The 26426-nt window shown below is 49.2% G+C and overlaps 1 protein-coding gene across 1 annotated transcript in view; it reads right to left on the bottom strand.

Annotated features, from left to right (window-relative positions):
• SPTLC1 (serine palmitoyltransferase long chain base subunit 1) overlaps nt 1-26426 on the bottom strand; it is a 341715-nt gene that overhangs the window by 101176 nt on the left and 214113 nt on the right. Inside the window, exon 12 of the mRNA XM_085632720.1 lies at nt 6892-6946. Within this exon, the coding sequence (XP_085488846.1) occupies nt 6892-6946 (55 nt within the window). The remainder of the gene's footprint in view (nt 1-6891; nt 6947-26426) is intronic.

The raw sequence follows: 26426 nt of genomic DNA, 5'->3' as shown, positions 1-26426 counted from the left end.
CACCCGTCTAGCCGAGGTGATGGCTACCAGGAAAGCGGTTTTCAGGGTCTGAAGACGAATGGGACAATTGTGAAGAGGCTCAAAAGGAGCGCATATCAGAAAAGTCAGAACAAGATTCAAGTCACCCTGAGGCATTACGAAGGGGACAGGAGGGAACATGTGAGTAATGCCTTTGAGAAAACGTGAAACAACAGGGGACTTGAAAAGAGAAGGCTGATCAGGAAGCCGTAAGAAAGCAGAGATTGCAGCAACATGACCTTTCAAGGTGCCCAAAGCAGAGCCCTGCTGGGCCAAAGAAAGAAGAAAGAGGAGAACCTCAGAAAGAGGGGCAGAAAGGGGATCCACAGCCTTTGCTGTGCACCATGCCACAAATTTGTTCCACCGGCAGGCGTATACCGTCTTTGTGGAGGGACGCCTGGCTGCCAGACTGACATCACAGACTTCAGGAGGCAAGTCAAATGGCATCAACTGCCGCCGCCCAAACTCCACGCATGGAGGTGGAGGCTGGACAGGTTCGGGTGGAGGACCGTCCCCTGCTGCTGCGACAGAAGGTCCTCCTGAAGAGGCAGTCGTATCGGGGATCGATGGACATACTGAGTAGCTCGGGATACCAGAACCTTCGTGCCCAATCCGGAGCCACTAAGATAACTTGGGCCCGGTCGCGCCTGATCTTCTTCAGCACTCTGGGCAGAAGTGGTATAGGCGGAAAGGCGTACAACAGACCGCAGCTTCACTTGTGACAAAAAGCGTATCCGAGCGAGTGCTGCCTTGGAAATTCCAACACGCAGAACTGCTGACATTGCGCGTTCTCTTCGGTGGCGAATAGATCTAACCAAGGCTCTCCCCACTGCAGAAAGAGACCTTGCGCCACGTCCGAGTTCAGACGCCATTCGTGATCCATCATGCACCAGCGGCCGAGTTAGTCTGCTCTGGCGTTCAGAGAGCCCGCCAGATGTTGAACCACCAGGGTGATGCCCTGGTGTTCCAGCCATGTCCAGAGGCGCAGAGCCTCCTGACAAAGGGTCCACGACCCCACCCCGTTTGTTGCAATACCACATGGCGGTGGTGTTGTCCGTGAAGACCTGCACAACACTTCACCGGACAGAGGGAAGGAAGGCTTTCAGTGCAAGTCGGATCGCTCTCAGCTCCAAAAGGTTGATGTGGAGTTGAGCATCCGCCAGAGACCACAGTCCTCTGATCTCCGCTTCTCCCATGTGGCCCCCCCCCATCCCAGGAGGGACGCGTCCGTCACTACTACGTGCTCAGGTTGGGGTAGGGAGAGGCATCTGCCGCTGACCCAATCGCGGTCCGTGAGCCACCACTGCAACTGTTTCGCAGTGCCCTCCGAGATCAAGACATGGTCCGACAGTTTGCCTCGATGCTGGGCCCACTAAAACTTCAGGTCCCACTGCAGAGCCCGCATTCGCCACCTGGCGTAATGCACCAACAGGATGCAGGAGGCCATCAGCCCCAGAAGCCGCAGCACCAACCTGACCGAAACCCAGGATAGAGGCCGAAAGATGGGAATCAGAGCCTGAATATCCCGGACCCACTGTTCCGGAGGATAAGCCCGGAACTGCGCCGAATCGAGAACCGTTCCGATGAAGAGGAGCTTCTGGGACGGACTCAGGTGTGACTTCGGCACGTTGATGGAGAACCCCAGCAAATGCAGGAGGTCGGCGCAGTCTGGAGGTGGGAGACGACTTGCTGGGGCGAGCCCGCCTTCAACAGCCAGTCGTCGAGATAGGGGAAGACTGGAACCCCCGATTTGCGCAGATGAGCTGCGACCACCGCCATCACTTTCGTGAACACCCGAGGGGCACTGGTGAGGCCGAAGGGGAGCACGGTGAACTGAAAGTGCTCCTGACCCACCGTGAACCGCATGCAACGCCGGTGGGCCGGCAGGACGGGGATGTGAAAATAGGCGTCCTGCAAGTCCAACGTTACCATCCAGTCTCCAGGGTCGAGGGCAGCCAGAACCTGAGCTAAAGTCAGCATCTTGAACCGTTCCTTCCGGAGGAAGGTGTTGACGCTCCTGAGGTCCAAGATAGGGCGTAGGCCCCCTTTGCCCTTCTTGGGAACCAGAAAGTAGTGGGAATAGCAACCACGGCCTACTACTGGACCACAAATGCGCTCGATGGCCTCTTTGGCCAAGAGGGCCGTAACTTCCTCCCGCAGAAGATTCAAGTGATCCTCCGATATACGGTGGCACTGTGGTGGCATGGCTGGAGGGGTCGTCTCGAAGGGGAGGGAGTAGCCCCTTCGGACGATTTGCAGCACCCACCTGTCCGAGGTGATGGAGCGCCAGTGGAGCAGGTGATGGCGAACTCTGCCGCCCACTGGCGTGGAATGGGCCTGAAAGCTCGGACTAGGAGGGCTTTGAGGCGGATGCTGCCGGGGTGGATGTGGACTGACCGCGTTGTCGTCTAGAACGGCCACGGCGGAACCCGCGACCGCGTGCAGGTTGGTTCTGCGGCCGGTGGCTAGGCGTACGTGAGGAGGCGCCCCTTCCTTGGCCACGAAAGGGGCGAAAGGCGGAAGTGTGCGGCCGTGGGGCCGAGAGACCCAAAGACGTGGCCGTAGCCCGGGAGTCCTTAAAACGAGCCAGCGCACTATCCGCCTTCTCACCAAAAAGACTAGCGCCATCAAAGGGTATATCCATGAGGGTACTCTGGACATCCCCCGAAAAAGACGTGGACCTCAGCCAGGCGTGGCGCCGGAGCACCACCGTGGTGGAAATCGCCCTACCCAGCGAGTCCGTGGTGTCAAGTCCACACCGTATGGCATGTCGCGCTGAATCTCGCCCGTCAGCAAGTGCCTGGGAGAGACGTGTCCGGGCCTCCTCCGGACACAGTGGCAGCACGTCCTCCACCGCATCCCACAGAGAGTGGGAGAAACGGTCCAAGAGGCAAGCGGTGTTTAAAGACCGCAGGCCCAAACTCAGGGAAGAGAACAGTTTCTTTCCGAACTGTTCCAGCCTCTTGGATTCCCGATCAGGAGGAGCGGACGGGAAGGAGGATTGGGAAGTGGAGGCCTGGATAACCAGGCTCTCGGGGGTGGGGTGTTGGGACAGGAAACTGGGGTCGCCCGAAGCAGGGCGGTGGCGCCGGGCCACGTTCCGATCCACAGGAGGAACTGTGGAGGGCTTGGACCAAGTGCCTTGCAGAACGTCAATGAGGGCCTCATTGAACTGCAGCAGAGGCTCTGTGGCGCTTGCTGACGGTTGAAGCACCTCTGCGAGGATATTAGTCCTCACGGGCACAGCAGGCAACTCGAGTCCCAGGGCTTCGGCCGCCTTGCGCAGCACCAATGAAAAAGCTGCACCTTCCTCCGAAGCCACAGTCGGAGGAGAGATGAAGCCAGCGTCCGGCGAAGTGTCCAGACCACTGGCATCCCCCAGTTCGTCTGCCCAGTCCTGTGAAAGTTGACCCTGGAGGGCCATAGGGTCCTCAGACCTCTTCAAGTCGCCCCAGTCATCCGATTCCTGATAAACAGGAGGAACGATCGGAGGCGGACGGTAGATGAAACGGTCATCCATCGGCGTTGGGTGCGGCGCCGGGCAGCGCTGTGCTGGCGTCGGGTCCGGACAGGGGCTAAACCGGGGAACGCCGCCGACAGAGATCCAGGCCTGGATCCCTCGGGGACCTGCGGCGTCGGACCGAAGTAGTCGATGGCGCCGGCACGCGAGGTCGCCCAGTCTTGCCCACGGGGCCTGAAGGCGCGCCGGCAGGCGTCGACGGCGGAGCCAGGCCCCTCATGGCCGAGAGGAAGGCACTCACCTCCGCCGGAGTCGCGTCAGTCCCAGGGACCGGCGGGTATGGAGACGGACGCGGCTACTGCAGCTCCGGCGGAGCCGCGGGGGTGGGACCACCCTGACCCTCGGCCGAGTCACGCGACCGGAGAGGGGAGTCCGAAGAGTGGTGTCGCCTCTTGGACTTCTTTGATCGCTTCGATTTACCCGAAGACTCCGAGCCAGACGAGCGATGATGGTGACTGCGGCTCTGCAACCGGTCCTTGGACCTCCTCCTGGACCGGGACCGTGAGCGGCGCGGAGCCGAGTGCCGAAGCTCAAGAAGCTTACGGGACCGCTCCCGCCTAGCCTTCGAGGTCAAGGCCTGACAATCGGGGCACGACTCCGCGTCGTGGTCGGCCCCCAGGCAGTAAAGGCACCGGCGATGGTGATCCGTCACCGACATCAGGCGATGACAGGAGTCACAGGCCTTAAATCCAGGCATCCTACCGGCACCAGAGTCGAGTCGACAGAAGACCAAAAAGAGTCAAAACGTTTTGGCAAAAATTGACTAACGGGTTAAGCTCTTCCCGGATTGGCGCTATCTGGCGCGGAAAACGAAGAACTGATGTCTGCGCGCGAGGGCGGCGTCTAAGAACTCCAACGACGTCATTCCGTCGCACGACGCCAACGACGGACGCGGAGCCGCAGACGACGCCTAGCGACGCGCAAGGGGTATTGCTACAAAAATCTTTCCGGATCCAGCCTGACGCCTAAGGTGAGGAATCTAACTAACGTGTTTCTTTCACATACGCAACTCCTCAATCACTACCCTAGAATCAGGCGTTTGAAAGTCAATTATGCTGAAAAAAAATATACAAGGTACTGTGATATGCAACAGGCAAAATCATGCAGAATGGAAAATCGGAATCCCAGAATTGTTACTTTCAGAATATCAGATGATCTTCTGAACTCCTTGAAACATGATGATTTTGTGCACGTGTGGGTCATTTGCAAAACACCCCTGGTATCGACCAACTTAAAAAACGGATAAAAATAGTTCAAAGCCAAGATCATTAAAATCTGTCCAATATCTTTAGAATTGGTTCAGACAGTATGATAAAGGACACAGCCATACATTCAATGCATGGAGTCTGCAAATTAGATCATAAGACCGATTATGTTCGCCCAAAGCTAGATCGGGGGTAGAGCATTGTGCCATTTCTTACTATTGGTTTTCCTTTTTGAAATTATATTTTAAAATGCTCTTAACAAGCTATTCATTTGTTTTTCTCCAAATTAAAAAGCCTGGCTAAGCATTCAGTCCCTAACTAAGAGTGGACTGTTAAGACCTACTCCCTGGCCAACGATTGGACCATCAACTTCGGAAAACTAAAACCATGACATTTAACAAAAAAACAGTTGTTGTTTTGGGGTGGGACCCGGAATGAAAGCAACGAGTACAAATACGTAGGGGTCATTATTGATAAGAAAGGCTCTTTTACAGCCCAGAAGGAGGAGACACAAAGGAAAGGGTAAGCGCTGGCTATAACTCTAAAAAATCTATAGAAAAAACTCTCCTCTACTTTAAGTAATAAGAGCAAAACTCCTGCAAACAATTACATACGGGAGTGAATCGCTTAGGGGACCACAACATTAGTATCTCGACTGGTCGCCAGCAAGGGCTACCTACAAGAATAACTTCAACTCGTATGGCTTATACAACTTTGGGACACTCCCATGAGCCATCAGGTATTCAAGTAGATGGCCTGGAAGTCCCTAAAAATCCACACTGTCATCGAAGATAATGGCTTGCTATCAAAAAGAGTGCATAGATGGATGACGTTAAACAGCTATGAAAACCTTGCCCCTCAAAAATATTTTACTCCCAGATACCCAGCCACTGTCAAGTTGCAGTTTTAAGATACCGGCTGGGCTTATTACCCACAAGAGATCATCTTCGAACCTGGCAACGGAGGAGCCTCCCTGACATCTGTCGCCTATGCAAGGTTGGGAAGGAAGATCTCCTTTACCTAGTCGGCACTTGCAAAACAGTACAAGGTGAAAGGAGTCGGCTACTGATAAAAGCTTTCAATCAAAGGGGAATCCACTCGAGAATGCAGGCAGTGCTAGCCTGTTTTGATTCGGGGAAACCCAGCTGAACTGCCGTTTTGTCAAATTTCTGCTGAAGGTGGAAGAAAGGCTGCACCGTAGCATATCCCATCAGGCATGCTGAGAAACACAAACAGAAGGACAATTGAACCACCCTTCCCCAAAACCCTGAACAAAAACAATTTAATACAACACTGGGGCACCGTCTGCACTTGCACTCCATCACATTTTATTTATTAGGAAATACTAACCTTCCCGATGGACCAATGAGACGGATGTGGACCATGGAATTAAAAAATTTTTTTTTAAAAAAAACGTTTTACCTACCATATAATATGCCAATCTTAAACATGCACACAGTCTTTGAATATGGATTAAAAAAAATGTTTTAGGTTGCAAGTTCGCGCTTTAAATGTATTTTATGCTTTATGTTTTAAGTTGTAAACTTGGCATTTCAAACATCTTTTGCACAAGGCCTTTGACTATGAATTAAAACAATTCTATTGTACCTTGACATTTTAAATAAGTTTCAGCACCTAGTCTTAGTCGATTTTAAGTACCAAAATGTATTGTGAGTTTTAAAACAGTTGTTTGATGCAAAGATTTTAAGTGACTAAGCAATTAATCCATAAACTGAACTAAATTATGTTTTAATACATTTTCTCTCCAACTGTGTGTTGAGGCCAGTCAAAGCCACCAATGTCAATTCTAATTCAGACAATGTCTATGCCGTCACAAAGGCCCCCAAGGTAGAACCAGAGGGTGGAAATATATACATATAAGAAATAGCCAGCATAGCGATCTATGAAGCTTAGATCTGTTAATCAAAGCTCCATAAGTGGGAAAACATACCTGTTTTTGTTTACTGTGAGTACTTCTTTTACCAGATATATATATATATATATATATATATAGTGCACCAGTTTAGTGATGGGGTTTATCACCTAAAATAGCACTCAAATCATACAAAATAATGTGAAATGGGTCAGACACGGTCACCATGTTTTAATGAAGTTAAGATGCTTTACAAATATTATGAATACACTTACCCTTGTAAAGCCTTATGAATTCGCTTACATTTCTCTCTCAAAACCTGAAAAATCTCTACCAGAAAAAGAAATAAAATGCTGTTAAATATTCTGGAACAGATGAACTGTACCATGAATTCAATACCTCCACTTTTCACATACGTAAAAATAGATGCAAAACCTATGAAACATTACCATTTCCATTTCATTAATGTAATATAAGGACACATGAGACTGTACAAGAGGAGCTAAAAATCTCATGCTACTTTTCTAACATTATGTGGTGACAATAAAGAACTGCCTAGAATTGATAAGATTACAGAAAAACAAGGAATAATAAATACTAGAACTGATAATACTTCTCTGTATTGTTATTTTTAAATGAAAGCATAGAGATAACCTCCTGCCTTGTAATTACTCCGTTCATTGGCACATTCAGTTTTACTGAACAAAACTACTGCAAGTATAGTCAAAGCAAATAATCTATCATACCTAAACCACAGACTCTGTCAGTACAGTGTTAAAGAGGGCAAACAAACTGGAGTCCCAACCAAACCACAAGTAACAGAAAAGGTAAGGCAAGGATTGCAGGATGTGTGTGGCTCTAGTTTCCTGGATAAGTGGATGGATTTTGTAAAAGAAACAGCACTGTATTTCCTCCATGATCGTGATTACAGTTTGGATGTGGGACAAGGATAAAAGATGTCAGCACAAATAAATCAGTAAATCAGTGCAGGAGATTTATAAAAGTAGGATGAAAATGAGAATTGAAAGGCAAAGTCTTGAGATGAGACAGTGTACGCCTTTATGGAATGGATGCCAATGCACAGGAAGATCTAGTGCAAGAACACTATTCAATTAAAACCCTTGACAGGTCTGATCACAAATACGCTGAAAGTGGCTTCACAATAAGTTAGCTAAACAGATCTTAAATACTTGCATATGCATAGGACGTATGACCGAAGATGCTGCGACTGTGGCTGTATATTTCTGTTCCCCGCCCAAGGGCCTCTCATTTGACCAACTATTAAGAATCCAAATATCTTGCAGAAACAATGCTGCACAGTGTATTTTCAGTCATGGAGTGATGTCAAGCAAGCATCGTTTTTCGCACATATTCCATGAGAACTACATACACAGTTAAAGACATTTCATCCCTGGCTGAATGATAAGCTATGAATAAAGTTAAGTATATGTAATGAGAGCCTCTAATGGTTAATAGTAGCGGGGAGTAAAGTGTTATGATCTCTAATGGCTACAAAGCGGGATCATTTAATTAAGTTAAAGCTATAGGGATGTGGTGGCAGTACATCTTTGAGGAAAGCTAAAAAGAACAGACTTCATATAACACATCCACTTTGAGAAACAAATGCTAGTGTTGATGTGTTCAAAAAGCATGAGGAGCGCTAAACAGGACTACCAAGAAATCTCCATTATTAAGACATGCTGCTGCAAGGTTTCAAGTCCTGGTGGAGTGGGCAGAGGGAGATCACACTGAAGACATGTCCATCCTGTTTAGGGCATAGCTTCCAACAAAGGTGATCGGACACTTTATTCTAACTAAACACAGGAGATAACAAAAGAGTGAAGATTTGCGATTTAATTTTTTTCTTTAAGATTACATAATTTTTAATGAAATGAAGCTTTAAAGGAAGCTCTTTCCAGGAAAAATGTTGGCCGCCTATTTGGGTCATTAAGGCACGATTTTTTTTTTAAGACAGCGAAGAGAAGCAAAGATGACTTAGGAGTGTGGGGGTAGATAAGGGCCCTTCAAATTTATGACATGATGCTACTAGGCATGGAGTTTTAAATGGGGCTCTCTGCAACTGTGAGCCAAGGCAAAGTGGCCAGTCGATTACACACATGCTCTGTATTCCAACACGCTGAATGACTAGGAGTCTATTCAGTAGATATTTAGGAAGGCCAAGGTAAAGAGCATGTTCTAATTCAACCAAAAGAACAGAACTCCTTTAACAAGATATTTGCTGTAAAATTCAGGAAAGGCAGACTATTTCTCCGCCTCTACATGAGTAAAATGCATTTGCAATACAGATTAATAATATGCAGGACAAATGGCAAGGGGAAGCAAAAAAAATAACTTACCAGTACGCTGACTAAAGAGGCACCTGAAGGAGGCTCAGTTAGTCAGTCACCAACCAAATATATAGCAACACAAAAAGAAGTTGGACGGACTGCTCTACATATCAAACCTTCACCCAGAGTCACTGATCTGGTTTAAATCCATCGTTCTTTTGCTCACCATGCCACCACAGTTTGGGCCCAGCCATATACAAATCAGTCTTGACCCTGCTCCCCTGAACTGCCAAGCCAGGTTCTCCCTGGACTGGAAACAAGCATCCTAGGACAGGTTTCGGTGCATCACCACTCATCAGCCAGATTAGCTTGAATCCAGTGGCACATTGAGCACGGGACCCACGCATGGGTCAGAGCCATGATGGGATACAGTGGGGCCTCATTGCCGCAGTAAAACTGAAGCTAGGGTTCAAAACGTACCTGAAGCGACCCTCAACTGGGAAGTTGAGTGGTAGGAGAAAGTCAGATCAGGCGCTGCACTCTTACAGCTCCTTAGAAGTGAAGTTAAGGAACCTCACGGCCTTGCATGAGTCTCTTCTTAGTAAGGCTATTATAGCTGGGTGACCCGACCTGACTTGCAAAGATCTTAAAAATGAATGTAGAAGTTTTTGCCTGTGGTTTAGCATGGCCGGGCATACACATAGTAAGCGTAGCAGCGTTTCATTGGTGTATACCCGCAAAGACAACACTGAGTGGTGAGCCAAGACTACTACTTGGGAGGCACCAATTCCTTTCGCTGGAGACGCCAAGGCGGATTAGCATTAAATCATGTTTCTTGGCCTCAGAGAAATGAGAAGACAGGTAGGACTGGGGAACCCAAGTCACGTACGATGGCATTATTTCACACACGTGGCGTTTACTTGCTAATGCAGGCTTGTCTGTGATGAGTGATAAAAGCTAGCATACTCTGTTGGTGATTTGTTTGAAGGCAGCATGTTCCATGGGGTGTGCCAAGCTTTTTCTAATTGCAGCGCTGAGATTGACTGCTGTAAATAAAGGGGAACAAAGACTTCTTTACATGGATGTGCTTTTTTATTTCCAGCCAGCACCGATGTGAGTGGAATTGGCTTACTCCTAACTGGCTTAACTTTCCTAGAAGGCTATAGTATATGGTGCATCAAAATACACCCATGTCATGGAAAGTTTAAGGTCACCTATGGACTGCAGCACTGCTCTGCCATCCACAAGTGTGACAAGACAAACATGACTCTAGACCATCACTGTAGCCGGACGGCTGCAGTCTTAAACATGCAGCCTGACCTGTCAAAATGACAGTTTGTGACAGGAGAAAACCTCTCTTTTAAATAATAAGTCACCCCTATGTAAGCCTTGTAGCTCACAAGGCAGGGTGCATGGTATTTGAAAGTAGGACACGCAGAAATGTAAAGTTAACATCTCCTTAAAATGGCTAGCACCTAAAAGCAATTTTTACCAAAGGAAGGCTGGCTGCCGGTTAGACCCAGCATCCTTCACATGGTTTCCCCAGACTTTTTGCCTTCAGAACGCCTGTTTTTACGGACTTCGTTTTTGATGACATTAGGAATCTGGGAATTTTGCCACTGCTAACCAGTGCTAAAGTACATGTGCCCCATACTTAAAACATGGTAATATTGACGTATCCACAATTGGTCCCTAATAAAGTGCACTACATGTGCCCAGGGCGTGTAAATTAAATACTACTAGTGGGACAGAAGCACTGATTGTGCCACCCACTTGAGTAGCCCTTTAAACATATTCCAGACACCCCACTGCAGAGCCTGTGTGTTTTAAACTGCCATGTCGACTAGGCAAGTTAACCTACTTGCCAGGCCCCAACCTTCCTTTTTATTACATATAGGTCACCCCTATGTTAGGCCCTGGATATCCAATGGGCAGGGTGCAGTGTATTTAAAAAGTAGGACATGTACTTTGATATCTTGCATGTCTTGGTAGTGATATACTTTAAAATTCATTTTAAACCACTGCAAGGCCCTTCTCTCCAATAGGGTAATATTGGGATTGCCTTATTGCATTTTAGAAGTGTAATTTCCAAATGGTATGAGATGGGACCACCAAAGTTGGTGGCCGTGGAATCACAATTTAGAAACACCTAATGGTGAAGTTTAATTTTAACTTGCAATTCTGAAAATGCTACTGTTAGAAAGTTGGCTTGTTCTTACTGTAACCATTTGGTGTATTCTGCCTCTTCCTGAATACCTGTCTGGATTGGGTGACAGCTGGCTTGGTGCATTCCCTCTAGGCAGCCACACGCAAAGGGAGCTAGGTGTGACTGAGTCGCCATCTATATCCTGATGGGCAATCGAGGGCAGGATGTGGGGGGCGGGGGTGAGGGGGGGGGGGGGGGGGGGGGGGGAGGACCTGACACACCTGAAAGGGCAGTGTCCTGTTTCCACACAAAGGGTTGCATACCCCACTGCAGCGAGTCTGAAGCCAGAGCAGGAAAGAAAGGGATTTCTGCACTTCAGAGGCATTCTACCAGGAAGGACTGCTGTGCTGCTGGAGGGGCTGCCACTTTGCTGAACTGCTTTGTTATGTTGGCCTGCTGCCCTCTTGCCTGTGAGTGGGAAGGACTTGACATGCATCACTACATCCCAGAACCCAAGTATTTCTAAGGGCTTGTTGGCTTGCCTCCTGAAGTCTCAGGGATATCAAAGAATTCTCTTTAACCTGCAACCAGCACCTGGACTCGGTGTACGAGGAGTCCTGCTCTGCGACGTGCTACCAATCCAGTCCTGGGCCCTTGGAAGTGAGTTTAAAGTGCTGCATATTTAAAAACCGGTGCACTGCCCTTGACAGCGACGCATCGCAACTGGGGCACGGACAGCGGACTCCTCATCGCTGACTGTGCAACACACTGTCTCCCATTTCTGACACATCTCCAACTTGGTGAGGCTCGGCACCGACGCATCGCAACGTGCTGCGTGCATCGCATTCAGCATAGCGGTTCAATGACAAAGCGTTACCCTGGTGTTCTTCGCATCTTGAATCTCAACAGATTCTCAACAGGGCGCAGCTTGAAACCGATGCATCACATACATCTGCAAGATTGACATAGATGCATCCAAGGCTAGTCCCTATATCCGACCCGCATTCTATCGCAGTCGGCCTGACCTTTTGTGTTTTTACCTGGTCAAGCGGGACCAGATAGCCCTGGTTGGCGCTCTTCCTTTCTAACCACTACTAAACAGTGTAGTCTTTAAACTGCCATGCTTGACTTCTACTAACAGGATTTCTGTCATTTTGGTCTAGTTTTATTTATAAAATTATTCTCTAGTTAAGTGTGGTGTTTTCACTGTGTTATTGTTTGTTGTGTTGCACCAATACTGTACAAATTGCCTCTCAAGTTAAACCTGCCAGCTCTTTTTAGTAAAGTGCCCCTTGCATGGTTGCCCCCACTTTTTGCCTGATGTCTTTTGACTAAGTGTGTCCTGCGTTCCTGCCAACCAGGTCCCCAGGGCCTATGTTCTTTTCCTAAAACAGCACAGTTACACACCCAAATGGCAAATCACTGGCCACATTTAAGTCCCTTGTAAAAGGTACCATGAGTACCAAGGGCCCTGTGACCAGGGAAGGCCTCTAAGGGCTGCGGCACATTGTGCAATCCTTAAAGGCCATATACCCTGACACACACACTGCCATTGCAGGCTTTGTGTTTTGGTGCAGAACAAAGTTAAGAATCGACATGGCACACATCCCTGTGTGCCATGCCTACAACCCACTACCTATGGCATAGGTCAGCCACCCCTCTAGCTGGGTGCATTATGCCACTGGTGAGGGTACATAGGCCCAGTACCCCTACAGTGTCTAAGTCCATTCTTAGACATTGTAATTGCAGTAAAGCCATAAAAAGTATATGGTCTGGGAGTTTTTCATTACGAACTCCACAGCACCATAATGGCTTTACTGAAAACTGGGAAGTTTGATATCAAACTTCTCAGCACATTAAACCCACACTGATGCCAGTGTGGGATTTAAAGCAAAATGCGCTCAGAGGGCATCTGAGAGTTGCCCCCTGATAAACGACCTGACTGTAGTGACCTGGCTAACTGGCTGCTCACCAGCTGCCACCCACAGGCATGTTTCAGGACCCCTGTGTCAAGAGCCTCTCGCTCACAGGGTCCTGAAAAAATGCACATCTTGGGCAGAGGTGCCAAGCCTCCTACCCCAGGATGGGCAGGGTCCACGAAGAGGAAGCTTCAAAGGCTTGCCGCCTTTGTGAGCTGACCCAGACATTTGCTGCACCCAGGAACTGGCCCCCACTGGTTTTGACCCCCACTTTGGGCTGGAAAATCAGTGGGAAAACCAAGATAGGAGGAGAGGTGTGCCCACCTTTGCCAACCCCACCCCTCAGGTGGGGGTAGACTAGCCGAAGCACAACTCTGTCCACGTCATCGTACAAGGGGGGGACCCAGCCAACCATAGTGAGGCTCATGCCCCCTTCCACTTGAGGGTGGCATAATAGGAGGTGTACCCACCCCAAGGAAGGGATCCATTGGTCCCAACCTGTACCTACCTGAAACACACAAATTTAATATTAAGGGGCAACCCCGAACCTTGCCTCCTCAGACAAAAAGAAAGAAGGACCGAAGAGACGTGCTGAAAGAAGAGGACAACACCAAATGACATGGCCCCAGCTCTTTTGACCTGTCCCGACCTTGACCTGCTCCAGCGTAATCCCGGTGTGCCCAGCAGCCAGCAGCCCACCCAGATGACCTGCCCTGCCTTCCCTAACAAGACTGTTTCCTGTGAGCACCGGATTTGCTCACCAACAGACTCTGGTCCAGTGAATTCCGCGAGTCTGCACCACTCTGCACCAGACGCCCACAGCCCAAGTTAGAGTGGCCCAACACCATGAGGAGGTCTCCCCGGCGATCCTGACCTGGGATCTGGTGATTCCTAACCACCCTCAAGTCTCCCGACGACTTGTAATGTTTTGTTTTCCATTTTCAGTGCCTCAGTGTCTTGAGAATTAAGGCTCATCCCTGCCGATAGAACTTTCACATATTCGAGGGTTGCAGTACGCTCTGCAATACTACCCAGTTTTTCCTCCAACACCATACAATTCCCCTGTATCTCTTTCTGATCTACCTCTGAGAGCTCAAATTTCTTAAGGATGTCGGACCTTAGGCTCAATATTATATTTCCAGATGCGTTTCAGCTCCCGTGACCGGCGTCAGCCCACCGCAATGTTCCAGGGGATTTGGAACGACTGGAAACTCAATCTAGGCGGAAAAAACAGAGGGTAATTAACATCCCAGAAGGTGCAGAAAAAGGAGATATGAAAGGCTTCATCTGTAAACTATTAAGAGAGGGGATTTTACTAGACATGCCTGGATCTCAACCTTGAAAATCTTGATCAACTTTCTTACCTATGCGGTCAAAGAGCTGATCTTAGGCCGCACATTGAACGAGAAAACCTTGAAGTTTGAGGACTTCACTCATCACATGAGGTTTGATACAGGAAAGAAAGCGGCACAGAAACAATGGGAGTTAGTTTCTGGGATGAATGACTTGCGTAGTAAAGGTGATGAGGTCCAGATGAAATTTCCGGCGCTGTTAAAAATCATGAGGAGGAATAAGACGTATAACAGTGACCCTGAGGAGGTGGATACTTTCTTAGCTCAGATGGAGGGAACCACGGCAGCCACATCTCGCTCTTAGAAGTCCACTTTCGAAATTCGTAGATAAGTAATACTGAATGGAGGCATTCTATATTAAGGTTAGCTTGATTTAAGTTTTTTGTCGGCTTGGTTATAATGTCTTTCCAAAGGGGGTTCGCGAAAGGCGAACATCACCACCTAAGGATAGGAGGGGGGCTCCCCAGAGGGCGAGGGTGTGCATAGGGTGGTGGGAGCATAGAGGAAAAAAAAAAAAAGGCCTCATCTTGCAGAATTATAGCCATAGTAAGACTGTTTCTGTTAAAGAGGCTTAAACAGGATAACCTGCAGGGAGAGTTTAAGAGGGTACAAGAATGAATAAAGTCGGAAAGATTCCAATCATAACCTAGAATGTAATGGTTTGAGATCTAGGAGGAGGTTTGCATTGGTGGTAGACTATCCCAGGAACAGTGGGGCGCATATTAAAATGCTCCAGGAGACTCATTTGGAGCGGGAGGAGTGTAGGTCCTGTTTCAGTAAAATACGCTGGGTACAGGATGCAGTGTGTTCAGATCAGAGGGGTAGTACCAGAGGTGTGGCCTTAATTAGTATTGGCATTAGTTCAAGATGGCCGCCGAGTAGGAGCCTCCCGAGGAACTCCCAGTTTGGGGATTACAAATTTGGTAGTTAACCCCGTAAAAGCCACTCCACCGGCCCTCCACCCACCTGCCCCCCAGGACCAGACTGCGCACCCTTCCGAACCATACCACTGAAGCGGACTTTAACATCCAACTTATCCGCTAATCGGCTGCTGGAATGCAGATGCCCACAGCGGCGAGCCCTTGGTTTTGATGGTGTCGGCTCTCCCGATTCCCGTGCCTGCCCGCCTCCTGAGAATCGAAGTCTCCTGGAGCTGGGGGGTGACCCTGTATGCATGCGCCATCCGCTCAAACTCCCCCACTGGCCTGAGGAGCTCAGCGACGAGTCCCTGCCTGTTACCGTCGTACCGCGTCCCAGAGGATCGGACCGGAACCCTGCAGCCAGCACCTGGTTGGTTGATCTTTCTCCTCAACTCTCCTGAGTATAGTCATGCTCGCCCTATACCGGAAGGAGGGCTGTGATCACCAGCACTATTTGGTCTCCGGCGCCATCTTGCAGCCTTGCTTTGCTGCCCTTCTCTCCGGCCCAGAGTTTGGCTTCCCGGCATTGATTGCCAGCACGGATTGATCACGTGATCTCCGAATCTGCAACCTTCACTTGCCACCACAATTCCGAATGCCTTGGTGGGCTCATCCTGGCCAGAGCCTGCTCTTGATTTTACTTTGCAGCTTCCATCACTGCTACGCCTCCGTCCTGCTTATGATTCAGGCTGCCTGCGGTGGGCTCGCCCGGGCCAGCGCCTGCCCGTGTCTAGAAGATCGAGACCTCCGGGTCCTAGTGGGTGACCCCCGGTTGCAAGTGCCACCTGCAATGACTCTCCCTATGCCCAACATCGTTGGTAGGGAGTCCCGCCCTGAGTCCTAAGGGTTTGCGTCGCCTGGGCTTGCCTGGAGCCCATGGTCCACGGCCTGGCAGCTTGCGGCGCGCTGTTTGAGGAGTCCTCCCCTCCACCTCCGAAGGATCGACGCTTTGCCCAGGATCAGTAGGGGAGCAGTGTCCTCTTATTTTCCTCAATGCTACATTGGATGTCACAAGCTTCTTGTCCCAGGTGATGACTGCAACTCTTAGCCTTGGACCGGCCCAGGCTTCTGGCATCTTTTTCCGGTAAGTCCGTCCCCCCCCTCCCCGTAGCAGCCCCACACCTGCAGATGCCCACCCCAGCAACGGCCTCCTTTAACACTGGTATCCTACCTGCCTCCCCAAAGTCAACCTACACTATCGCATTCAGTCCAGCCACATGATCTTTTGCCAACCCCGTTTTTCGGGGCACCCTGCTAGGCTGCGGAAGTCTCGTGCAGGCCCGGGGGCTTGCTCCTCACGGCCAGAGCTTGGCAATTCTGCGGACCTCCTTGGCGGGAGTCTTCCCACTCTCCCCAGCATGGCAGGGCCCTGCTTGTCCTCCACAGGCGACAACTCCTACACCCTTGTCTATCCTCCTAATCTCTCCAAAACCGCCGCTAAATCCTTCAAACACTTCATCTTGAAAAGTCATCCCAAGACCTTGATCTCCAACCAGCGATTCAGCGCGGACAAGGGCACAGACATTAATGACATCTACTCCAGGAAAACATCTCTTTGGCGCAAAGCCTTCTCGAACCTCCTTAAGGTTCACAAAGCCAGGAACATTCCTTACGGCAATAAACTCACGATTGCACATCCGCTAACCTGCGTGCTGACCTCACCATCACTTTATACAAAAACTGCATCATCCTGATCCAAGCTCCACCCAAAGACCTCAAAAAACTCGCGGACCTCTTCACCCTCCTCATAAAATAAGTGCACAACCCTCCTCCGTCCACGCTCCCCCCACACCATCCCTTGTCTAGCCTTTCACAAACCACCCTTCCTAGGGCTCACGACACAGGTCGACCTAGCCCCACCACCATGCCACCAGCGCATGCAAACCGATGAGTGTCTAAACCATGGACCTCCTGCCTGCAAGTTCTTCCCTCTCTCATGGCTATTGAAACTCCCTCTAGGGCTCTAGCCGACCTAGCCCTTCTACCATGCTACCAGCTCATGCCAAAAGAAGCGTCCCCAAACCTCTAACCTCCTACCCGTAAAATTTCCCCTCCCTTAAGGATATGGAAACTCCTGCAAGGGTTCATGACATTGGTCGACTTAGCCTCACTACTAGGCTACCAGCACATTCCCTCAGAATCGGTCTCATACTTTCGGCCCCCTGCCCACAAGAGCATCCCACTTTTAGTGATATTGATACTCTCCACCGCAGAGCTGCCAAACTAACCCCGAGCATCCACAACTCCATTCTGGATCGAAAGAACCTCCTGCACCTCGCCGACCTTTCCCTTTCGAATCTCAAGCTCTTGCAGAACTCTACTCCCTCCCCTTCCTCCGTGCCCCTCCTTCACCCATTACCGCTATCCCCAAGAAACCTGCGTCCTCGCAAGCAGCCTTGCCACCTCTCGGAGGAGGAAACTCTGGCCCTCCTCCTTACCTACAAACCTGCCCCTGTTACGCCTAGCCCTCTAGACCTCACTGAGGAAGAAGTTGTAGACCTTCTCATTAGCTACGAATCTGCCCTGATAACCCCATGTCCCGCAGATCTGAGTGACGAACACCCTATCCGCACGGTTGCAACCAACTCCAACCGATCAGCTACCCTCCGTGACAGAGGAGTGATCAATAGCAACCTAGCGCTAGTACCCATCTCCGCCTCTACTCATGACACACACTCTGACCTCCTAATTAACTGCCGCTCAGCAGTAAAGCATGCCTCTGATGTCGCCAATCTCATCCTGAGCCAAAAATCTGACTTGGTGATCTTGACAATCTTGGCTCAATCAATTCTCATAGCCCTGCATAGACCTCTTAGTCCCGCCCAATTACATCATAAGGCTGGACAGGCAATCCAACGAAAAAGGGGGAGGCATTTCCTGCATCTACCACTCTAACCTCCTTGTTGCTTAACATCTGGCTGATCCTACAGACTCCTGCGAATACCTTGCACTTTCCATATACAACACCACCACCCAACTGTGCAGACTGCACATCTTTTACCACCCCCCCAGGCATGTATGACACCTTCACGGACCACCTTATGGAAATGATCACTGCCAAGGCTTCCCCTAACTCCAATGATATTTTCCTTGGCGACTTCAACTTACACTGGAACCACCCCAAGGAATATCAGGTCAACACCATCAGAGACTTCTTGACTGACCAAGCCCTTACCCAAGCCTGTTCAGTCCCAACCCACTCGAATGGCGCCACTCTAGACTGGATCATCTCTAAGGAATCAGCAGTCAAGCTTATCTCTATAGAACCATGCGATTGGTCTGACCACCATGCTATCACCTTCCTTCTGCCTGGCACCCACAAGACAGGGTTACTACAACCTGTGATTGCCAAACGTTGGGTTAGAGACACCAAGAACCTTGATCACGGGAAACTGGCTGCCCGCTGTGAGACTGACCCCCCTCCCCCCATTTCACCACAGTCAACTACCTCACTGATCATTATTCCACAACTATATCCAACATTCTCGACGACCATGCTCCGCTAAAACTAAAAAGAACCCAGATCAAAGACAGGAACACCTGGTTCAACAGATCCCTCAACAATGAGAGGAGATCCCTTCGGCAGACAGAACGCAACTGGAAACAGCACCCGTCAGCAGCCCATCTAAAACTTCTCCGCCAGTCCAGAAATGCCTACAATAGGAAAATCCTCAACTCAAAAAAATAATTCTTCAGAACAGAACTGGAGAACGCCAAGAATAGACCTCGCAAGCTTTTCGAGTTGGTCACACACCAATCTAACAAACTTGCTAAAACCTCCAATGAAACCCCTAAAGTGCTAATATCATGGGAGGAATTTTCCTCCTCCTGTGACAAAATCTCTGTCCTAGGAAACAAACTTAAAACTGCAACGCATTCCCAAACCACGCTGGCTCTACCTCTTCTCTCCGCGCTGCCCTCACAGACTTCACTCAAAAATCTAGCGCACTGGTCCAACTTCAAAGTCTACGACGAACACTCAGTCTAAAAAATTCTATCCTCCTTAAACCCGAACAATCATTACAACGATCCTCTCCCCTCTAACTGCCTAGCCGCCGCCTCTCAAGCCATCATCCCTTCTTGGACTGCAATAATCAATGCATACCTCCTACAGGGAACGATACCAGACTCTCTTAAAGTCGTCTCCATCTTAAAAAAGCCTATGCTGGATCCTGCATCCCCTGTCAACTATAGACCTATATCCAACATCCCTCTCCTAGCGAAAGTTCTGGAGAAATGTGTGCAACCGCAGTTGAGCCAACACATCACCAACTTCCACCTACTAGATGACTTCCAATCCGGTTGCAGGCCCGGACACAGCACTGAAACCTCCCTCCTCCATATTGCGGATGATGCCCCCCAAGCCCTTGACCAAGGCAAAACCTGTCTCATAATCCTCCTAGACCTATCCTCGGCTTTCGATGCGGTTTACAACGAAACACTCTTTGAACGCGTCAAACTCAGGATGGGAATGGATGGCACTGTTCTCGAAAGGTTTAGGTCCTTCCTCCAGAATCGCTCACAGAGAATCCTAATCAATGGTAACTTATCCGCTCCCACTCCGATCACGGTTGGAGTTCCCCAAGGATCAACCATGTCCCCAACCCTCTTCAATCTTTACCTTGAACTGGTCACAGAGGTGCTACACATTGCCAATATCGCCTACCACATGTATGCCGACAACACACAGATTTACATTAAAATCTCTTCTCCTGAGGACATTCTCTCCCTGAATGAGGCCTTGAAGCGGACTGTGCATTGGCTCACCTCCAACCAGCTCAAACTTAACGCAAAAAAACTGAATTTCTTCTAATCTCCCAACCAAAACCAACCCAGACATTCAAGAATGGATCAAGGATATCACAGCGTTAAAAGACCCCCCCACCATTGTGGACTCTGCTAAATCCCTTGGAATAACCCTAGACTGCAGCTTAAATATGCGTGGCCATGTAAACTCGATGGCCAAAACCGCCAGATTTCACCTGAGCTACCTAAGAAACCTGAAACCCTTCCTCGACACTCCCGATCTAAAAATGGCAATCCAGGCACTAGTCCTCTCCAGACTAGAATATGGACGCTCTACCCTTGCAGGTCTACCCAACTCCTCTTTGGGCCCCATTGAAACCCTGCCTCAACGCCGCCACCAGACTCCTAACCGGTTCAAAGAAATTAGACCACATCTCCCCCATCTTAAAACTCTAAAACTGCTTCCTCTGGAGGCCAGAATCCAACTTAAGCTGGCTTGCATCACTTACAAGGCTCTATACTCCAATTCCGCAGTTTTTCTTGCCCAGAAACTCACGATATCCAGAGGAGCCAGAAACTCCCGGTCTGCCAGAGATCTTTTGCTCCAACCGGCACACTTGGGGGGGAAAAAACGTACAATCGGGCCTTCTCTGGGGCCGCTCCAAGAATTTGAAACTCACTCTAGATCACCATCAGAAAACTTCCCTCTTTAGCACGCTTCAAAAAGAGTTCAAAACTTTCCTAATGGGCAAATTCCTCTCCTAACGCTGGCATTACATTCACCTCAGTGACTTTGTTCCACCCACTATTACAGCATTATCCATAGTCTTTCCGGATGATACCTACTCGGCACTTTAAGACTGCTTCTTTTCTTTCCTTTTTTTTGTATAATGCATCTACCTGTTTTTATCCCACATGTACCCTGGGATTGAAGCTGCTTCTTTTTTGGAATAGTGTATCTACCTGTTTTTATCCCAATTGTATCCACCCCTCCTAAGTCTTTTGTATACCATCCGTCAATCCTGTAAAGCGCTCAGATATCCTCACGGGTCTGGTTCGGGCTCTATAAAACTCTAAATAATAAGTGATGATAATAAATTGAGGAATAAAGTTACTGAAGTATGATTTGGATATTTCTGGCAGATGGCTGGTGGCCAACATAGGGATTCAGGATAGGCTGGTATCATGTGCAACGTATTATGGTCCAAATAACGATACTCCAGATGCGCTAGAGAAGTTGCACTCCTGCCTCCTGAAGGATACGGCTCCCATTATACTTGGAGGGGATTTTAATATAGTTTTAAATAGTGACCTCGATAGAACATCAAAGGTAAAATATGTTAGCTCCCCCAAGACATTTTCCAGATTAAAAAACATGATGATCGAACTAAATCTATTAGACATCTGGCGAAAGAAGATGGGGCAGTTAGAGGTTTTACATTTTATAGTAAAACGTATGCCCATTGTGAGAAGTTGGCCTGATGTATGATGTCACTAGTTATAGTGTACACCTTATATCAGTCCAAATACCCTTATGGTGATTGGTTGTAAAGTCAACCTTATAGACCAGCTATCCTAGTGGTAGCATGGACAAGAGCAGTCTTAGGCTAAACTCTGAATGGCATGTGAAGCCAGCTGTGATACCATATATAATCCCTTGAATACCAAATAAAAGGACACCACAACAGATCTATATATAAAATAAAGTGTATTTATTCTAAGCAAACCCTCAGCACTCTTTATGAGTTTAGAGGTAAGTACAACACAGTCTTATTAATGCATACAGTAAGTCACACAGGTAAGTAATACAGTTAGGCCCTAGGGGCCACGCAAACCATATACTAAATAAGTGGTATAAGAACCACTGTCACGGAAATAGAATAGGCCTAGGCCTAGGGAATCGCTGGGGCTACACTACACTAGCGTTAGTTAGGAAGTGGGAGGCCCACGGGATTCGTGTGCAGAGTGGAAACACTCACGCGTAATGCGTAAAAGTCAATAGCAATGTTACAGTTTAGAAATAGATAGATTTAGGACACTTCCGGAGTAGCTAGGAAGTTGAGACTTGAAAACTAGACACTAGGATAGTCACTATCCTGATGAGCACCGGAGTACCCAAGTTACCTAGCCCACAGGCTGCGGGTGCATAGGGGTGAAGATGCGTCGTTTTCGTCGTCGACTCCTATGGATGCCTGAAGAAAGATGCTGACAGGCAGTCAGGGGAGAGTGTCCGGTGGATCCCAAGGCTGGGATCAAGAAGAGAAGAAACCTGCAAGCAGAAGGGACAGAGTCAAGGTCACTAGCCAGTGACCACGTGGAACCAGGAAGGAACCAGGCGATGTCGTGAAGAGTTGCAGGTGAAGGTGAAGCTTGTCGCTGCAGCCAGGAGGACCAGGAAGCGTCGAGGACGACCAGGACCAGGAGGCGAGCTGTCCCACGAAGGCTCTTGCTGTCGGCGGCGTCGAAGTTGGACTAGGACTCACCAAGCCTTGGCAAGCGGAACCCACGAAGAACAAAGGACTTGCTTCTGGTGCAGACCAGGAAGGTCTGGGGTGCTTCTTCTTTGCAGAGAAGCGGGAGCCAGTCTGGAGGAGCCAAACCAGCGCAGAAGATTTCAGGGAGCGTCGTCACAAAGGCCACTAGCCAGCGGGCAAGCAACCGGACAGACGCGGCAAGCAGGAAAATGCTGAAGGGCCCCACGCAGAACTCGTGGAGTGTGGGGGGCTGGTCTTCGGTGCAGATGGTGCTTGGGGTTGGGGCTTCTCAATCCCCGGTGCACAACTTCGAGGGTACCTCAGAAGCTGCGCTGTAAGTTACTAGCCACTTTTCCCAGGTAGCCGGTCCCACGTCGCTCGTCGCCTCCACGGATCTCAGCTCTGCTGCAGATGTGGATGAGGGTCGGAGAAGTCTGGAAACCAAGGCTCTGGTCGGGCTCTGCAGTCGGTTCCTCGTCGAACGTTTCACAAAGCAAAGGGTAGTCACTTGATGGTGCCTGTTTGCACAGGGTAGCCACTCCTTGGCTACAAGGGAGATTCTTCAGTCTTCTTCTTTCGTCGAATGTCGAAGGTCCAGAGTTTCTGTTCAGTTTTGCAGGTTCAGGATAATCTAAAGTCTTGAGGCCCAACTCCCACTCTTATACTAATCTGGGGGGCTGGGATACCTGCTAGGTCACGCCTTATGGGTGGGACCTGGGAGGGGGTGGTTACACCCACTTCCCTTTGTCCAGTTTCGCGCCAGAGCTGGGGCTGGAGTGCCCCAGCGCCGGTTTGAACTGGACTATGCAAGGGACACCTTGTGTGCCCCAGGCATGTCTCATTCCTTTCAGCCCACCCTGCCCCAATACACTAAAGGCTGTCTGGGGAGGTGCTAGCACCTCCCCAAGCAGGAAACCTATTGTCCAGGCCTCCCTGGCTGGGATCACTCCCAGCTGCAGGAGGTCAGACTTGTGTCGTGGCAGCAGCATCCATGTTGTGATGCTGAGGCTTTGGTCAGAGGCTAACAGTGAAGTATGATTTTAACATGTCTTTCCCTCTAGAAGGGGGGAATAATATTCTCATGCCCAGAAATGGCATGGGGGTATTATTCCCGAGTGTTAGACACCTTACACGTCATGCTTTGATAAAGCCAAACCATAGTTACCATAACCGTCTAAGATTATAAGGTACTTTAAGAGTATATGGTAGGCTATATCATAGAACAGCTATAAGGACATGGTTCCGAAAGCTGCAGACAGGCTCAGCTCATGCTAGAGCACCATCTCACATGTTACCAAGCACTCTGCCTCCAGGATTGTCAAGGCCTGCCATAGGAGTGACTGATAGGTACACATGTGTCTATATGTAAGTTAGGTATAGGTATACTACACCTAAGCAAGGGGTGATTACACGACCTTGCCCCAGCTGAGTGATCAGCCAGTTGTGTCAAAATGGAAGGCCAGGCCAGGGGTGGCACAATACATGCTGCAGCCCCTGGTAGGCCTAGGGTACACCTATGCCCTGGGTACCTAGGGTACACTGTACAGGGGCCAATAAGGTGATCCTATCCAAATGGGTTATGCACCTAAAGTACATAGTATTAATTTAGAGAGAGAACAGCAGGGCTGTGGGTCTGATTAGCAGGCCCACAGCCACATCTAAGTCGTAAACCAGTAAAGCAAAAGCAAAAAGTGGGGGTGAACATAGAAAGCAGACCCTACTCTCCTACACAACCCCCCCCCCCCCAAACTTAGGGACATTAAACTAACCTTGACCAGTTGAGTCTTCATGTTCTAAGTGGAAATATCTGGAGAGTCCATCTGCATTGGCATGGTCAGTCCCAGGTCTATGTTCCACTGTGAAGTCCATCCCCTGTAGGGAAATGGACCACCTAAGAAGTTTGGGATTTTCACCCTTCATCTGATTTAGCCACAAGAGGGGCTTATGGTCTGTCTGAATCTTGAAGTGAGTGCCAAACAAGTATGGCCTCAGCTTCTTCAGGGCCCAAACCACAGCAAAGGCCTCCCTCTCAATAGCTGACCAACGTTTCTCTCTAGGGGTCAGCCTTCTACTTATAAAAGCAATGGGCTGGTCTTGACCATCTACATTCAGTTGTGAAAGAACAGCTCCCACACCTAACTCAGAAGCATCTGTCTGGACAATGAACTCTTTGGAGTAGTCTGGACTTTTCAGAATAGGTGCACTGCACATGGCCTGCTTCAGGTCATCAAATGCTTTTTGACAGCTTGCTGTCCACTGAACTTTCTTTGGCATCTTCTTGGAGGTCAAGTCATTAAGTGGTGTCACTATGGACCCATAGTTCTTAACAAACTTTCTGTAGTACCCAGACAGGCCCAAGAAAGCTCTGACCTGAGTCTGGGTAGTTGGAGGAGCCCAGTCCTTTATGGTCTGGATCTTGCTCTCCAGTGGTTGAACCTGACCCCCACCAACTAGGTGGCCCAGGTATACAACCTTGCTCTGCCCTATCTGGCACTTAGTGGCCTTGATAGTGAGGCCTGCCTTTTGCAGGGCCTCTAAAACATTCCTCAGGTGGACCAGGTGATCCTCCCAGGTGGAGCTAAAGACAGCAATATCATCAAGATAAGCTGCACAATAATCATCCAACCCAGTAAGGACTTGATTCACCAGCCTTTGGAAAGTGGCAGGTGCATTCTTCAAACCAAAGGGCATTACCACAAATTGATAATGTCCTCCTGGGGTCGAGAAAGCAGTTTTGGCCTTTGCACTCAGCTAGTCTGATTTGCCAGTAGCCTGCTGTTAGGTCAAATGTGCTCAAAAACTTAGCAGCTGCCAGTCTGTCAATGAGCTCATCTGCCCTAGGTATTGGGTGGGCATCTGTCCTAGTGACAGCATTGAGACCTCTGTAATCCACGCAAAACCTCATCTCTCTCTTACCATCTTGGGTGTGAGGTTTTGGCACAAGGACTACAGGACTAGCCCAAGGGCTCTCTGAAGGTTCAATGACTCCCAGCTCCAACATCTTTTGTACCTCAACTTTTATGCAGTCCCTGACATGGTCAGGTTGCCTGTAGATTTTACTCTTCACAGGCAGACTGTCACCAGTGTCCACCTCATGGGTGCACCAGTTTGTCTGACTTGGGGTCAGAGAGAACATATGTCTGTAGGCCTGCAGAACTTGTCTGCAGTCCTGTTGCTGATGGACAGTGAGGCTGTCAGAAAAGACCACACCATCAACTGAGCCATCATCAGGGTTCTGAGTCAACAGGTCTGGGAGAGGTCTTCCTCCTGCCCCTCATCTGTAGCCATGAGTAGCCCCATGTCTGCCCTGTCAACATATGCCTTCAATCTGTTGACATGAAGCACCCTGTGGGGGCTTCTGGGAGTCCCAAGGTCCACCAAGTAGGTGACTTCTCCCTTTTTCTCAACAATAGTGTGGGGTCCAGACCATTTGTCTTGGAGTGCTGCTGGGGCCACTGGCTCCAACACCCACACTTTCTGCCCTGGCTGGTAAACAGTCAGTACAGCCTTTTGGTCATGCCAAGCTTTTTGGAGTTCTTGGCTTGCCTCAAGGTTTTTAGAAGCCTTCTTCATATACTCTGCCATCCTGGAGCGGAGACCAAGTACATAATCCACTATGTCTAGTTTGGGTTGTCTGAGAGGTCTCTCCCATCCTTCCTTCACCAAACACAGGGGTCCTCTTACAGGATGCCCAAACAAAAGCTCAAAAGGGCTGTAGCCAACCCCCTTTTGTGGGACCTCTCTGTAAGCAAACAGAAGGCAGGGTAAAAGGATGTCCCATCTTCGCCTAAGCTTGTCTGGTAATCCTTTTATCATTCCCTTTAGGGTCTTGTTGAATCTCTCAACAAGCCCATTGCACTGTGGGTGATAGGGTGTGGTGAACTTATAGTTAACACCACACTCCTTCCACATTGCAGTCAAGTATCCTGACATAAAGTTGGCACCTCTGTCAGAAATGACCTCCT

The sequence above is a fragment of the Triturus cristatus genome, chromosome 2_1, assembly GCF_964204655.1.
Source record: "Triturus cristatus chromosome 2_1, aTriCri1.1, whole genome shotgun sequence".
Lineage (NCBI taxonomy): Eukaryota > Metazoa > Chordata > Amphibia > Caudata > Salamandridae > Triturus > Triturus cristatus.
This window is presented reverse-complemented; position numbering and strand designations above follow the sequence as displayed.